The sequence below is a fragment of the Tubulanus polymorphus genome, chromosome 4 (genome assembly GCF_964204645.1).
Source record: "Tubulanus polymorphus chromosome 4, tnTubPoly1.2, whole genome shotgun sequence".
In the NCBI taxonomy this organism is placed as follows: Eukaryota; Metazoa; Nemertea; class Palaeonemertea; order Tubulaniformes; family Tubulanidae; genus Tubulanus; species Tubulanus polymorphus.
Genome location: NC_134028.1, coordinates 5,543,352 through 5,560,407, shown reverse-complemented (window position 1 = coordinate 5,560,407; position 17,056 = coordinate 5,543,352). Strand labels below are relative to the sequence as shown.

General features: G+C 36.9%; 1 protein-coding gene across 1 annotated transcript in view; it reads right to left on the bottom strand.

Moving 5' to 3' along the window:
• Positions 1 to 4,538: 4,538 nt before the first annotated feature.
• The window catches only part of LOC141903438 (calcium-activated potassium channel slowpoke-like), a 59,680-nt gene continuing 47,162 nt past the window's right edge, over positions 4,539 to 17,056 (bottom strand). Inside the window, 9 exon segments of the mRNA XM_074791554.1 lie at positions 4,539 to 5,803; positions 11,528 to 11,716; positions 12,580 to 12,774; positions 12,926 to 13,056; positions 13,187 to 13,285; positions 13,513 to 13,711; positions 14,131 to 14,355; positions 14,432 to 14,603; positions 16,323 to 16,412. Of these exon segments, the coding sequence (XP_074647655.1) occupies positions 5,666 to 5,803; positions 11,528 to 11,716; positions 12,580 to 12,774; positions 12,926 to 13,056; positions 13,187 to 13,285; positions 13,513 to 13,711; positions 14,131 to 14,355; positions 14,432 to 14,603; positions 16,323 to 16,412 (1,438 nt within the window). The 3' untranslated portion in view covers positions 4,539 to 5,665.

The following is a 17,056-nucleotide window of genomic DNA, read 5'->3' as shown; positions in this document are numbered from 1 at the left end:
CTAGAGAGAAATAATGCTGAATACATTTACGTAGACACTAGAGAATAGATAAAAGAAACGGCGCAGAAGCAATTTGAATATAACATTCTCTAATATTTATTTATCAGACCACAGACGCAGACGGATAATTGGATGCAGGTGAATTCATTAAAATTAAGTGTGGAAATGATGTATTTATTCGATGATATCGAGGATTGTAATAGTCTGTCTCTATTCGTTTAGTGCGAATAGGCCACAGAAATCATGCTTAACAATGGCAGCAATCTTCATTACAGTGTTGAAATGTTTTTTTGTCCAGAGATTTGAGTGCGTAGAATGTTGCAGCATTACACAAGACTTTTAAATGCAAATGTTATAGGAAATAATTCTTCTAGTACCCGAGCTGTTGTTCTCGAAGCTTATTGTCGATCGTAATAGGTACTGTAAGATCTGCTAATTCAGAAGGAAACATTTTGTAGTATAGCAAGTGTTGTTAGTTCGTGAAACTATACCCAGAGCTTTTAAACAAAGTAGTGCGTATACGTTGCATATCGTCACAGTTTCCGGAGACGATTAGATTCTTTGGGCTCCCGATGGAAACCAATACAGAGACTATTGACGTAAATAGTACAATTACGGTATTCGGTTTCAACTTGACAAATGCTCGCTTCAAGAAAACTCGATATAACGAATTGCAAGCAAATACATCGTAGCCTACATACTCAAAACAATCGTTCAAATAAAATGCTCATTCGGTTTGGTATAGTAAGCAAAATGTTGATTCTAAGCGCGTGATTCAGTCGACAGCTCGTTTTTAAATTCCGTGAACCACAATTGGCGGGGACCAGTCCGGCACATCAAATTGAATTCCGCAAATGGGTCGAAATGTTTCATACATACCGGTATACAAAACTTAGCAACTAGTATCGAATAGAAATCTATTGGTTATTCTGGAACTGACCGCTGATTCATTGACAAACATATCCAGACCCGGGGCCTGTCACAGAAAATTTGGTTTAGTTAACTGGCGGACAAATACTATGGTAACAATGCAAATCTAATTGTCACTACTGCACTTAAATCCATTGGTTAACTCAAAACTTTTGAACAACTGACCTGGTGGTATTTCTAAATGTAGTAATTTTCACCGAAAAATGAGAGTAATTTGGCATCTTCCAGTATAGTATAGTTCCATTAAAAATGAGCAAGAAATAATATTCTGATTTTTCGAGTATTTTCGTATAGTAGTTGGTCGAGAGCTCTTAAAAAGAGTAGAAACTACAAGTCTCAGATAGCAGTCGTCGTTAGATTTGAATATTGAGCATATCCCATTATAACGCTACTCCACCAGTACTTCAGTTTTGCGCGAGCCTATACGGGGGTACCTATACACGCTATATCAGCTTCACTCCACTTCGGTCCTTTGCGTGCGTTGAAAATCGACGGAAACAAAAGCGAAACGTCTGAATTTAACGTGTAAAACTTTATTACAATCATTTCATTTCTCTAAACACACAAGTTTTGTTTTTTTTAAGTTACAAAAGGAGACGGCAAAATCAAATCATAAAACATAACATAATTAACATGTGTGTCTGGTGCTTCTTTCTTCTCTCTCTCTCTCGCTCTTTGGTACATGATACATCAGATGATTATAAGCTGCAGATAACGTTAGGTGGTTACTTTATATCTAACGGAATTTCGCTGCAAATGACTCAATGATATTTCTATTGACAGGTCTATACGCAGTTTCGCATCAAAACAGCGGAAACGACTAATGCAACCACCGCGTTCAAGCATATTTAGTCGATCCAAGGAGAAAGTAAGTCAAACCGTTTTAAAAATAAACCCGAATCAAACGGCTTATCGTAACGAGGCATTCGGGATTTTTCACGAAGATCCGACCGGTAATTTTACCTGGATCTGCTTCTAACATTTTAAAAATCTAACGAATCAAAATACGTAGAAGTAACAAATACATAGATGACACGTACGTACCAATTCTCCGCTCAGGATCTTTATTAGACTGTGTGATAATTCGTCCCATTTGAGAGCGAGTTTTTCGAGTTATAGACGAGAAGGACCGGCGAAATCATTTCCACGAAAATATCCGTCCGAATTAAACGGTTATATCCTAGTGGGTCGGATCCGAGCAGAGCTTACGAATTACTCATTATTGTGTGGCATTTAATTATCTACTATTAATATCAACCGATCGAGCTAAATAATCTAAATAAACTTTGGTATAATAATATCAATAATACGTCTTCAAAGACATCTATCAACAAATAACAATCATATCATTTTACGAGAGAGACTAGACGTGTAAAAAATACACAGACTAAAATAGACAAAAAAAACGCTATTTACAAACAGCCAGAGGTGGCTTATATTCGGCCGTTCAAAACCAGGGGCATTTTCTCGATAAAGCGAAGATGTATTTTCACCATTGACACAAAAACAGAAACATACACGACGATTAATGGATTCGGTTTTTTGTTTACGGGGTACAGGTAGCAGCATTCTCGGGATAATGGCGGTCCAGTAGATGGGTTTTACTGGCCATAAACCGGACATTAACTGGACCGAGCCTTTAAATAAATTATGATAGCTACATGACACAAAAGCCAAATGACGGAAAAATGCTCGTCGCCGGCCGTGCACGCATAACAACACTTGAATAACCAACTTATGCGCATTTCGATGGCTGGGGATAAGCGTACATGCAAGCGGTAAGTCCGTATCAAATTCTTAAGCGGACGAATTCAATCCAAATAAAATTTTAGCGTTGGCTCCAGTCGCAGCCGATTTCGATATAAAACTACACGTTCTATATTTTCAATATACACGTATATGCAAATGTAGGTGATGGATTCTAACAAATATAGAGATCTTGAGGGTAGTTTTAAAAGTACATGCATTTTAAGGCATACAACGTTGGTAAAATAGCGTATATGTATATATGTATATATATATATTTATACATTATGTCAAATGAAAGTAGAAAATGCACGTACTGCTATAGCCGATGTAGCGATGTAGCGTAAAAGCGCAAAAAAGTTTTTAAAGAAAAAATATCCCGGAGGTAAAATGGTAATTCAGTGACACGATGACGTAAAAATATATCCTCTAATCGAACCTATATCTTCGTATCGCCAAAAGCGGTGTTGTAAAATGTAAACAGGATATCACATCTAAAAGAAAACAGTCGCAGGCAATGTGTATTTAGTTACGTGGTATTTATGCACACTGCTTAAAACTCTAGTAAAATAATAAATATCATCATAACTTATACTATAATAAATAATTATCATTAAAATGGCAGCGTACACATTTAATTGACTAGAGATATTCATTAAGGTTTTGTTTGTCTAGGTCAGACGTTAGGTCTAGCGGCCTATACTCGCGTCGAGTCCAAATATGGACTTGAATCTTAGGACGAGTCTGAAGTTGTCAGCTTTCTGCCGGTTTTCATCCTAGTATTGACAGGCTGAGCAAGATTCGGGATAAATTTTGACACGCAGACAACTTTTCATTTCTGAATGATTACTAGTCGAGTTGATACAACATTTTGATTGTTACTCTTAACGCCAAATAGATCGCGTGTTGTTAATTTTCTCTTTAATTCCGGTAACCTGCATGAGGTATGTTCATTCTATAATCATCATTTCATCACAGATTTTTTCAACTTTGATTAATAGTACGCACTATGAACAATAGACTCAGCTGGCAGCGTTTTGGTACTTTGAACATTTCATCGTGTTGACACTGGCAGGGGCGGATCTAGGTAAATTGGCAGGCCAGGGTCCAGAAGAAGAGAAATGGCATGTCTCGGATAAAGCAGCCAGGTTAAAGGCCACTAGTGGGGCTCCACCCTCCGTTTTAAGATAGTTTTGACAAAATACATCCTAAAAGATGCAAATTCTGAGAGGATGAGTGTCAAATTGGAAGTTTTAACTATCTCTGGTTAGACGTAAACGGCAACCTCAATGGGAAGGCAAGGATCCGGACCCCGAAACCAATCCCTTAATCCGCCCCTGCCTGTAACTTTTTTTCCAAATTATCAAATGCTAGAAATTCTTAGATCGAGTCTACTGTCAATATACATGTACACAATTACTTTACAAACACCACATTTAACTCTGGATTCAGTATTATAGTAAAGACTAGTTAACCAGGATAATTTAGGACCGATGACACCAGGTTCATTTAGGACCGATGACATCAGTTCGGCTCATATGATAAATTCAGATTTTGAACCGTATTCTACATACATTTATGTATAAGATGAACAATAGATAATAATCCGTGTTAGATGAAAATCCGGATTCGACTGATCCGTATCAAGCGAGTTATACTAGATGTAAAAACCAGGTGCAAATAAGTTTTTGTTTTTAAAATTACCAGAAACGAAAAAATCGATTATTTCTAGACAACGATATATAATTTTCGATAAGCACAGATGCTGCTATTACGAGATATGCGTTTATCAATAATAGTCGTTAATTGTATCGATATCGTATGACGATAATGAATATAAAATGATGATAATAATACCATAACTTAATATTACAGATCCTGATTCAATCATGTGAAACCATCCAGTACTCAATATCTATGTAAACAATACGTTTATTACCATGTTTTCTTCCATAAAAATCATTTCTGGATATGAAGAATGCCAGGGGCTACGGAGCGGCCTTCGGATTGAAGGGGGGCTAATTGGTGAAGTACCACACTAAATGGGGTTCTAGGATCATGAAAGTGCAAATGATAAGATTTAACAGGGGAATTCGGGGTCTGCACTTGAAATGCAAAATCTATATTACAAATCATTTGGGAAGCAAAATATTGGGAGAGGCTAAGCCGCCTGCTCTGCGGTCCCTGAATGCTCTAGTTTTAGAATTGAGAGGTGGGGATGGGGGTTTGGCATTTTATAGACTAACCACTCAGTCCACTGGGAAACATCTTCAACATTAGATTAGGTAGACAGCTAATGCAATCTGAACCCAGTGTATGAATTGAAACCGGCCACGGCGTATAAAGAGTAAAGAGGTGGTTTCATCAAGTTGCAGATACTGTATCATACTACGTGTATGCAATAAATAGTAGGAATGACAAAATATTTTTATTCTCTTTTCGCTCTTTCTGCTCATTTCCTCGAGGGTTTAACAGTCCTACGATTCAGACGCGATCGTTCTTTCACTTTCACCACTGACCGACATCGATATTTCTGATTGCACTTTGTTAAAAAAAAAGAACGCACACATACACACTAATTTAGCCGACAAGATCACCAAGTATGTATTCACAATATTCACAATATTTGATCGTATCTGGCTAGTGATTACGAATCCTCCATTCTGGCGGTCGCCTGACATTTTTCCTCTCCAGCTAGCTGATACCCGTTCCGCATTGAACCACGGGAACGTACGGGACTCGTAAAGATCCCTCGAAATTGCTAATGCCCTAGAAACAACAGTTTTCTCGGCGAGGGTCAACTATGCGGAGTAACGTTCTGCTACCGCAAGTCCTTCCGCCCATTTTCCCGCCAATCGCATTGACCTTGAAAAATGGCTCCTCGGCACTTTTTTACTACCACTTCGGCGACATAGAACTCGACAGCTGGTACATACGTCCCTGAAAAGGTATTTCCGGATCTGCCTTTATTCATTCGATACGCATGCCTTTAAATCTTGCCAGACGAATTGGTTGAGTTGTGTAGAACGACTTGGTGAACGGGTGTCAACGTCGTTGTCGTCGAGGACGATTTCTTTTTACGACGCCTCAGCGAATCGCCTGGATCAAACGGTTGAAGACAGAATGCCTGAAAAAATCGGGTGAAAAAAAAACTAAATCAGTTAAACATATTCCAGTCGCGAAATCTTATCCATGAAAAATTGTGATCAGCCAGAAAAATGCCACATTCAAGTCAAGAATTTTTGAAATTCGTGACCTAAACGTATTGTGAATCAATTAAGAATCACAATATTCGTGACAAGACTCGATGAGAAAAAAATCCCACACTTCAGTCTAAAACGACTTGCAAAAAATATAAATTTCTTTTGCTAGTTATTTTAGACTGAAGAAGGGAGGTAGCAACCACCCGAAATATTGCTAATTTTCTAAATAAACTTTTTAGATTCGTTCACACATTGTGGGATTTTTCACTCATCTAAACATATTTTCAGAAATTCGTCCAGGGCTTTATTTCTCTTCATAACTCATACTTCATTTCAATGTGGTTCCTGTAACGATTACGTATCAATGATAATCTCAGAACAGAGACGATTCGAATAACATGGAATAGAAACTGACAACATTCATCAATGGTTCATAAATGCAAGACAAGTATGTACAGAATTTCTCATTGATATCAGATGGCTTACAATCGAACATCGTATGGGGTCATTCATTTATTGCGTACGCATTAGGGGAGGGGGAGGGGGAGTAGTCAGTGCAATTGCGTACTGTAATGCTTAATTAATGTTTATGAAAAAATGCCCGATTTTGCGTACAGAGGGGGAGGGGGGTTGAAAAATTCAAATCTTATGCGTATGTAATAAATGAATGATCCCTATACATTGTTAACCAGACACACAATGCTACAAAATCGGCTATAATTAGACCGTACTTTCAGGCGATTCATGTCTAAACTGATTTGTCATTATTCTTGTCTCATCGAAGACTGGCAAACGAGCCAGCGAGAATTCTCGTTCCCGGATATTTTCGTCGGTGCCGAGAATCTGACAGGCGAAACGATATCTATGCGCATCGGCGGACGTCAACGCCGAATCATTTCTACATGATATTCAACATGCACGGCATAAAATCTAGATTATAAATCCATTAAGCATTATTTCGCAGGATGTCTTGCCAGACTATGAAGTAATTGCGATAGTGATTGTATCCTGTGTCATGGTACCGAGAATTCTTTCATCAGAAACTGCTACAAAGGCAACTGAAGTACCCGTAACGAACAAGTATCGGGGCCTTTTTTCGCACACGTCTCAACATAAGTCAGGGTTAATTTCATAGATGTGGGTGCAAATTTACCTGCTCTATCCCGCATGATGAATTCAATATCTAGCAAGAAGGTTGATATAAAATCTAGCGTAGTATCGAATATAATCCCTCTGTTAATTTATCCCCGTGTCTAAGAAAGTGGGCCCCGGGATTGCGAATATCTATCGCGGTAATGCAAAGCCGTCTGAAAAGTCGAAAGTGTCTATGCCACGCTAACGCGGGTGCCCCTGTTTTTCATTTTTGTCAAGACTAATGTTAAAAGGCTTGCTCTGCCTTGAAATGTTCGTGTTGAAGAAGACCTGATTTGTGCATGGAGGAAAGCGTCGCTTCGATACCGCTGATAAAATCCATTAACAATAAAACACATTATACGCCTCACCCGGTGATTGTGAACAGGGGGTCAACACATAGTGCCATTTTGTTAAAACATCTATCGTAGATTTTTTAAAAGAATTAAAAAATTCAAAATTTCTTATTTTTTCATTTCGTTTCTCATCACATCATTCTTACAGCGGAGTATTACTTAACCCTTTTCATTTCACAATTCTTGCCATTTCAAAATTTCTGAATTCTGATCTTGAAACTCAAGGGATTTGTACTCAAACTTCCAAACAATCTCACAACTAAAATCTTTCTAGATTTTCTATAATTGTCAATGATTTTACCTTATTCATGTAATTTAAAATTTTACAATTCACATGAGTTAGTTTCTTCTTTTTTTTTTCATTTTGGTCAACGAGTTAGTAGTAGTGAATGGTGACAAACATTCATGCTTTAGACATGTTATCATACATCATATATACATGTACATTCATCCCAACAAATTGTTCCAATATTTGAAGGTAAATTGATCATCGGCCAAATTATAAAAAGTGCTATACTTTTTTTTCGGAAATGAACCTTGCATAGAAGATAAGATTAGACTATAATAATCCTTCATCAAATCAATTTGTACATCAAAAATTTGTATTGAAGTCATGGCCGTCATGGTAACTATAAAACAAATACCGGTAGACATTGTGGAAACCACGTGTATTGACAACTTGGATCAATGTCTCAGAAATTTCATTGTTTTGATCAATTCATCTGCACATACTTGAGTTCCTGCATTGAAAAGAGCATTCAGAATAATATATAAGGTATTGGGTAATGCTCCAAATCAAAATCTTTCGAAATGGGTTTGCGTGCGATGAAAATTCCATCGATTCATCGTTCACAATTTTCGATAAAATTTGCATAACATTTTTCAACGAATTTCGAGAGCCTCTTTTGCTTCCGGGAACTCAAATCCATCCGAGAACAACCGACCAACAATCAGATATTTCGTGACATCGAGATCGGTGAAGTTTTCAAAATCCAATTCACGAAAACACGAATGTACATTCAACAATGATAAGGTATTCCAATGGTTACCTTCCTCCTGAACCATACAATTTAAACATCGGCCGCATTCGTCACCTAGGTAACACGATATATAGACAGATGAAATATCAAATAATTTTTCCTTGATTTCATCAACGGCATCATACTTGGGCATCTCATATTCCAACCCTCCGAAACCTACGCATAACCCTACACAGAACAGGCAGAAATGCCTGAGCAATTACTCAGACTATTATGAAATTATGAAAGTTTTACCACTATTTATGAAATCTATTGCAGGAATCAATTGACAATCTGGGACCGTACAAAAACTCCAACAATAGGTAAATGTCTCAACAAACAACTATTGAAGGCTAAAAGAAGTTGATACCTTGTTTCTCTGTTCTGCTGAGCTTAAAAGTTTACCAGGCCAGCCGCCTAATCTACCCTGCACATTACTTAATCTAAAATCATGATCAAGATAACCATAACAGGGCCCAGTTTCACGAAAAAGTTTTAGCCTAAAACGGTTAAGTTTGAATTGTTGTCCTCATTGACAACATGAAGTAGCCAATAGCAATTATACCAAAAATTTGAGTTAACTTTTTTGTTAAACTGTTTACAAGTTTTATTACAGTTTACAAGATGACTGGGCAAATTAGGAGGAACAAGTTATCGTGGTATTTTAGCCAAATGTCTGCCTAGAATTTGTAAGCAATTCATTCGTACATCTTCGTACAAATTTAATCAAGGACTTAAAACCTGAAAGAAAGAACTGATTTTGTCAATGCGAAGTTTACTTTTCAACACGCGAAAAAAAAAACATCAGCTTTTGATTGCTTTGATAACATCCATAACATGATAATATATGACAGACCATGCAAATACGAATATAACATCGATATAACATTAGAGAGGCATGACTGCATGCATGGACTGATGATGAAATAACTACTAAATCTTCTCGGAATTGAGAGAGAAATCTCTATCACTAATAGTTGAGCTATTTCACAGAAATAAATAGCTATTAAAAAGCCATCGCGATTGCTATTCGCGACTCGTTAATGGCCGCGGATTAAGAAACCTGGAATGAAACGACATTGATTCTTATATTGCCGGACCGTTTAGTACACAATATCTATATGATAATCTACGAGGGAGGCGGGTAGGCAGAGCTGGGTAGGTTTGAATCATGCAGTACTTTATAATTCTAAAATGCATTCATCTGTGTTGAGCGTTCGCATAGAATTTCACAGGTAATTCCTGTTTGAAAGTCCATACATTCGACTCATCCTAAAACCACCAAAAATCATCAGCTGAAATTTCATACTATCAACACCACACTGAACAACAATCTGTGACCTTGGCCTTGAATCGATTTCGAGTGATGTCGTAAATTTTAACTATATTTCTCAACTTCAAACCGTGAATGAAAATACATGTGAATATAATATCCTATCCTATGTGCCAAGCCAAATTTATTCTCTACGAAAAAGTGGTGGTGGGCACACTGTATATGTTGCTGATATCGTTTTTGCCGAGAAATGAAAAGCTAAGAAAGGCATTGAGCTAATAAGTATATGTAGGGTGACAGTAGTACGATGATAGAAGACTCGTCGATGGTAGTATTTTCTATGCAACAAGATTCACCGTTAAGGACGTCAGTCGAAAATGTTTGGCCGTGCGATTAAATTGAATTTTCCAAAAATAAAAAGACCGGAATCGACGAAATCCTCAACAATGAATATTTATCATGGTACACATTCATATATAGACATTATAACACATTACGCTATCTGATGTTTATGAGTATGCTACATACGCCAATAGGGGTCAGCACAGTGGAACAATTGGTGATTGGCAATACAAGCCAAGTGATGACGATGTGTTGGTAGTACCCTTACGTTTCCGGCTCTTGGTTTCGGGGCTGTCTGGATAGTCATTATGGGAGGATATGAAACAGAAAACCTGCCCACAAGCGATGAGAAGGCAAAGGAAAGAAAAAAAAAACAGTTCAAGTAATTATAGAATATTTCAACACATGAAGAAAATGCAGTACATGTAAAATTGTTCGGTGAAACGACGTGAAAGACTCATGAATATCTTGAAAAGATTGATTCGAATTTCAATTTTGAGAATAAGATCATTTTTTCAAGTGCCAATATCCTCAGTGATATCATTACCCCAAACTCAACCAGGGTGGCCACTTTCCACCAAGTTTTTCCTGATTTTTCCATGTTGTAAGACAAAATTCCCTGAGTGAGGAATTTCTTGGTTTAAAATGTTACAATTTATTCATTTTTATCAATCACGTACTTATAAAGAAATGTGTGGTCAATAAAATATCCAAATTCTCTGAGTTTTCCTTTGATTTATCTGATTCTGCAAGGTTTTAAAGGTCAGTGGTCACCCTGCCAACAGTACTGTGCACCAGTCGCCTGCTGTACCAACTCATTCCCGTTAAATTCCTACAGCTTTTTTTTTTTTGTCGAGAATTAATCGGATTTATGAGAACGTTGTGAACAATTTTCAAACAATAGTTGAACAACGTCGAAAAATAATCGATGGTTTACAACTTCAGCGTGGAATTAATTTCGTGTTAAGTTCCGAGTCCATCATTTGTGTTCAACACTTCAATCCTCTTATCACTTATCAGCGATCAATCTTTTACAAGGCTCATTTAACGCTTAATGCTTGCATGTTGATACTGCATCAAGCTGTAGCAGACGATGAAAGGTTCAAAACACACTTGTAAAATTCAAAAATTCAACTGTACTTTCAACATCTAGAGAAATCGGATGATAATCAAGAAAAGTTATTTTCAACATTTCAATATGAAGTTTTATCCATTATTTCATTAGTTTGTTAGTTTTTATCAAATGAACAAGATGCTTATTAAAACATGCTTATTTTCTGGGTCGATTTGGCACTCGAAAATTCGAAATTGCTTATTAAGTTATTAGTCAGGTTCAGTCAAGATTAATAACATGAGTTGGTGGATATATTTCCCCCCTTTTTGTTATGAAAGAATAAATTGAACTGACACCAATACAGAAAGAACCTTAACCGATGATTAGAAAAATCTTCGATGAAAAATGTAAATTGACAATTTCGACGATCTTCACAGGAAATTTAGAATCGTCGAGCGATAGATATAGATTACCTGATCAGTGGGTAACAACGGGAAATCATCAGGTGGGTTCGTGATAACGTAACGTTTCGAAGACGGACAGCGCACCGACGAGTTCGTATCGCGAAACCGATACAATCCGATACACAGGATACCGTAGCTCTTCAACGCCGCGCAAAATAGGTCTCCATACTTCCCACCTTCCTGAAAATATAGAATTTACTTCAAACTGTTATTACCTTTATATCAGATGCTTTGCAAATGTTTGCAATCTCTGTACAGAAGAACCCTGTTATCAAAATTTACAACAGCATTATTTAGTACTCACATAATCTCAATTCCGTAATCAAGATGCTAATCATTATTATATTGATAAGGGAGAGGGAGTTTTAGGATGAATATGTAACAGTAACAGTAACAATAGCAGTAAATTGATTGAGCAATCGCTATTGCAGTTTTGCACTGGTTGATGTTACACAGTTGTTCTTGTAAAGTAAAGTTCGTTTGAGATGAATCCTAGTTTCTGTCAAAATTTCATTAAGCGACTTCGTTATTAGTCGCAAAAAGCAAAGCTTTTATTCAACACAAACCAAACTTATCCGACATAAATTCAGATGGGTTTGCACATTTCACGCAGAACCATTTCGAATATTTGAACTGAGGGCAGATTTTTTGCACGGGCTGCAGGCTAATTTCTAGGTTACACGAAAAATCCCCATTCTTATTAAGTTCTAATTTGATTAAATTATTGATTCATGGTTTTAAGATTAATGAATAGGCCTCAACAAAACTCAACAAATATGTACGCATGACAAAGTTAAGTTGTAATTTAACACGTACTGCCACATCGTGAATAACAATAATATTAAAATCTACAACACGGTTTCATCTGCCATCTGGTGGATAAAGGCTTCATTGAACAAGATGGTAAAAATCCATATTTCAACATGAACTCCAACTTTCTCATTTATGATTTCGAGTAAGTACTTACACAACATTAATTTCAATGTCAAAGAGCAACTTATCCCAGATTTTTTGGACAAGTACAACTGGTTCATATCTTCTAACTTCTAAGTTCAACTTACCCCGTATTGTGAAAGTGGACCTTCGAATAGCGATATTTGTTTGACTCGACATCTGTTCCTATTGGCCAAAGTTTCTGGTGTACTATAACCTCCCCGCATTCCAGCTCCTTCCGCTAAAATTTGTTCTAGTTCAGGGGTAGCGCCCCCAGTGATTAATGTTCGTATTAACGTTAGCGCGTTGTCATTGAAATATGTCTGAAAATTTTGCAACAAAGAAATTCAATCAATTTAAGCCAAGACCGACGAAAACATGTAAGATATTTGGTCAATATTGACTTTCGTCTTAAAACATTTGTGGTCACAGGTTTTATGGAGCTTAGGAAGGTTAAATCATACATGTACTTACAGTGCTCATAAGTGAGTCTAAAACACTAACAGCAAAAGCAGTACCACAGGCGAACGGTTGAGTCATATATAACTCAGTATCTGGATCATCGTCGTCATCTTGGTCCAAAAACTGTACATTGCTATCATTAGCTGAAATTTCAATGTGACAGTGATGATGATGATATATGGTGTAATATATCGAAGTAAAAACTGGAAGCTCACAACTTCGGTGATGGGTACAAGTAAGGCCTACTACGTACACACCCATGTCAAGTCTTACCTAGTTCTGTTATCATGGGAATATTAGCTCCGTACATAGAACCACGGCGATCTACAGGAATCGGAGTCCCTAATGGCGCCATACCGGGAGGTAAGAATGCTGAAAATATTATAGAAAATATACGTGGTTACGAAATACACGTGGCATACCATCAATTACTGCAGGGATTTGCATGCTCAAATAGATCAAACATGTTGAATGACCAGATTTTGACTGCCCATGTCGAAGCTGCGCCCAAATATCCCTGCATGCTAAGAGCAACTTTTAGTGGGCGGCTTTAAGGAATGTAGTACACATAAACATGCAGACACATGAAATTTACTTACAGTTTTGGTTTGAAGATGACTGTAAAAGGCCTATACTATCGTCAAAAGTCATGGCTTTAATATTTAAGGAACACAATATGGCTTGTTTGTCGACTAAGGTGGGATCTTCAGACACGGATTTTCTCGCTGAGATTATAACACACATATCACATAGGTTTATGTTCACAGCTCGTAAGTTCGCTCGATTCAGTGGTGAACCCTGCGAGAGAAAATAAAAAAATAACTCATATTTATCGATGTTCTAACAAGTTTCTAACAAAGTAGCAACTCCTGCTTCAAGGACAAGTTCTTCTCAATCATGGGTTTATAAAACAAATCTGATATTTTTGTCACTTTTCACTTTGTCATTTTCAAAGACAGGAACCAACTGGACATCAGGCTATCTTGTCATTTTAAATAAAAGAGTCATCCTTCTTGCTTCATGGCATTCAACCCTATGATTTAATTGCCAAAATAACCTTTGGGTTGAAAATGTAATAAATATCAATTATATCAAGACCGCTGTTCCGTTCCAATGGCTATCCTGCTATGAGACTGATGACGATATCAAGACTATTGTTAGGTTGGAATCTTTCTGGTCTGTACAACCAATCAACATATCGAAGCCATGTTACTTACCACTAAAACAGAGATCTTTGGAAAGTTTTGCAACGTTTTCCATTCCCTTCGAATATAATCACCATTTCCGACGATAACTACGTGTTTCAGTTCGTTAAAGTGAAAATTGCTGGCGCGCAACGGCATCACTAAATTCCGCAATCCGATCAGAGGCGAATGAGCGTCGGCGAAGAGGCATACTACCACGTGGTTGCTGAGAACGGTTAACGCAGCCTGGTCTCGATCCTGCAAAACAACGAACGTCGAAATGTGAAGAATATACGGTTCGACTAGCTAAACGCGACGACATTTAAATACATACTACCAGAGCATCGTCGTACGGTCGGTCGGGACACCAGTGAAACATTCCCGTTGAATCGAATCTCCGTTGGTCTGATGAAGGCAAATCGGCGATGTGGGCGACGTGCGTCGGCGATGATTTATCCAATATACCCGGCTCAATCGGAGGTAAGTTCGCTGATGAATTCACAGGTCTTCAAAATACAAACATATCAAATATTATAGAGTAGTGAATACACAAACATGATTTATTCACTTGTAACGATGAACTATGATAACCAACTATAAACAGTTTGACCCGTTAATCCGGACAATATTTAGAGTCCACTTCTACATGAATATATGTAATCCTAATTTCTCATCAACTGGATTCATTTTATTGGTTCCAAAAGGATCCGTATTAAGTTGCATCTACTAATATTCCATCAGTGCTCGATATCGTCAACAATAATCACCAGAAATTGTTTAAGTCCAGCTTGTTTATGCATTTGAATTCAAGCAGTCTTATTTTCAGAAGAAATTATGCATTTTAAGATAATAACAGAATCAACAGTTAACACTGAAAGCTAACAATAAACAGTACAGCTATTACTAATGAGCGTGTGTATAAATATATAATTTCATAGATGCACAGATAAGAAATACTCATGCTAAGTAACAGAATTTTTCTATTTTCTATGAAGTTTTTCCTTTTCATTTCTATAAAAACGGTTAGTACAGTCACACAATTAAGATGTCGAACTGATCTATCTATAAACTCTATCTGTACAGAGCAGGGTCGAAAGTCACAAGTTGTGAGTACAAAACAATTTCAGGACCATAAACACTCCGACTACTCGACATATTAAGGTAGGCTTTGGAGACTTGCGATATATCTCTCCCTGACAACTTTAAGTGTCTGTTGCATCACATTCTGAGCACTTTGGTCAGATGGATCTGTCAGCATCTCTCAATCCAAAAACTGGCTGCATCTCTCCATTACCAATCCAAGCACTTTGTCGTGAGCAAACCTAGACCCACCAGAAGACTAGATGAGTGCACACAGCAATACAAATCTGGTACATGGCTACTCTTAGTGCATATACTGTACTAGAAGCAGAGAATGATGGCTAAGTTCAGTTTTCCCTGGTCATTTTATTATTGAGAATGATAAAATCATAGCAACAGTAAGTGCAATAGAAACACTGCAGAACCAAAGTAAGGATAAAAGGGCTAGGAATAAAGATATGAAAACAAAAAAGTGTGATATTTTCCATTTACATTCTACAGTTGCTGATTACTGTAACAAAAGGTACATCTACATTCATCAAGACATTGTTTATAACATGACAAATTACGGATATAAGGAATGTAAGATATGATACGGGCCTAGTTGAACAGTTGTGAAGAGATGGAATATCTTAGAATTGACTTAATCTCACTCTATAGTCTCAAACCTACGTTTTACAACTGTGGAACTAGGTCCTGAACACTACAACTTCAAACAAGAGAAATATCTTCAGAAAATAGTCATCCTAACAAATCATCCCTAATTAGAGGAAACAAAATTTTTCATCTAAATTGCTGCATGGAACAAAATAGCATCTGTAAATATCATTCTAGCTATAATGATCAAAATGTCGATAAAGTGTTGAAAAACTCATGATCTTAAGTTAAAAGCAATGATTATGTAGTGACTATTTCCACAAAGTTTTTTTTTGTTTCTGCCGGATTCTAATGCAAAACATACAATTCATAGATTCCCTCAGCCAGTTCCATAGTAGTGAGTTAAATAAGATTCTAGAGTTTGAACTAGTTCATCTCCAACTGCCAGTTCTGCCCCAGAACTGTGAAACTGACTCTTGGGATCATAGGAATATATCACTGACTACAGATATATATGTATATATGTACAAATGACTCAATTCGCATACTTTTTGCACGTTTGTATGAGTCCTTTAGTAATCTCAAGTATTCCCGGATTATTCGACATCAAATGTTGACACTCGTCTGACTTTTTATCGCTGAAAGAATGAATGCGTCGTTTATACAATAGGCTGCAAAATCAATAACCGGGCCACACGGACGGACACGTAGTAGAAATACTGCTACATTAAAACATGAAATGTTCATAAACAAATGAGACGAACCTGAAATTTCATAGCGTGAAAACGAATTCAAGCTTTTATTGTGGGTATGAAAACTGCCGATTGGAATCATGCGAGGTACACAGAAGGGTAATGAAGTAAATATTTGATCTATTTACAAATATTCACATGACAGGTAAAGACTTATTAAACTCGACATTTTTAAGTGATAAGATTTGTTGTATGGTTAGTATGGAGTCTAACGGTTCACACAACACTTGCCTGATAGGTGATGTTTTCAAACGCTTTCCATCGCTACATGTACACATAATGCACATTTTAAATCAATATCGCAGCAAATTTTACGCATACATAATCATAATGCATCATCATAATGTTTACCAAAATGTGGAACTGATTATAGTTTCAAGTAGGTTTAACTATAGGCTTAGATGAAGTCAACTATAATTCAATTAAGATGTGTTTAAGTTAAAAACAACCCCACGATTACCAAAACTTGTATAGCTATAGATCTTTAGTAAATAAGCTAGAATTCTAATTCTAATTGAAGACCAATTCTT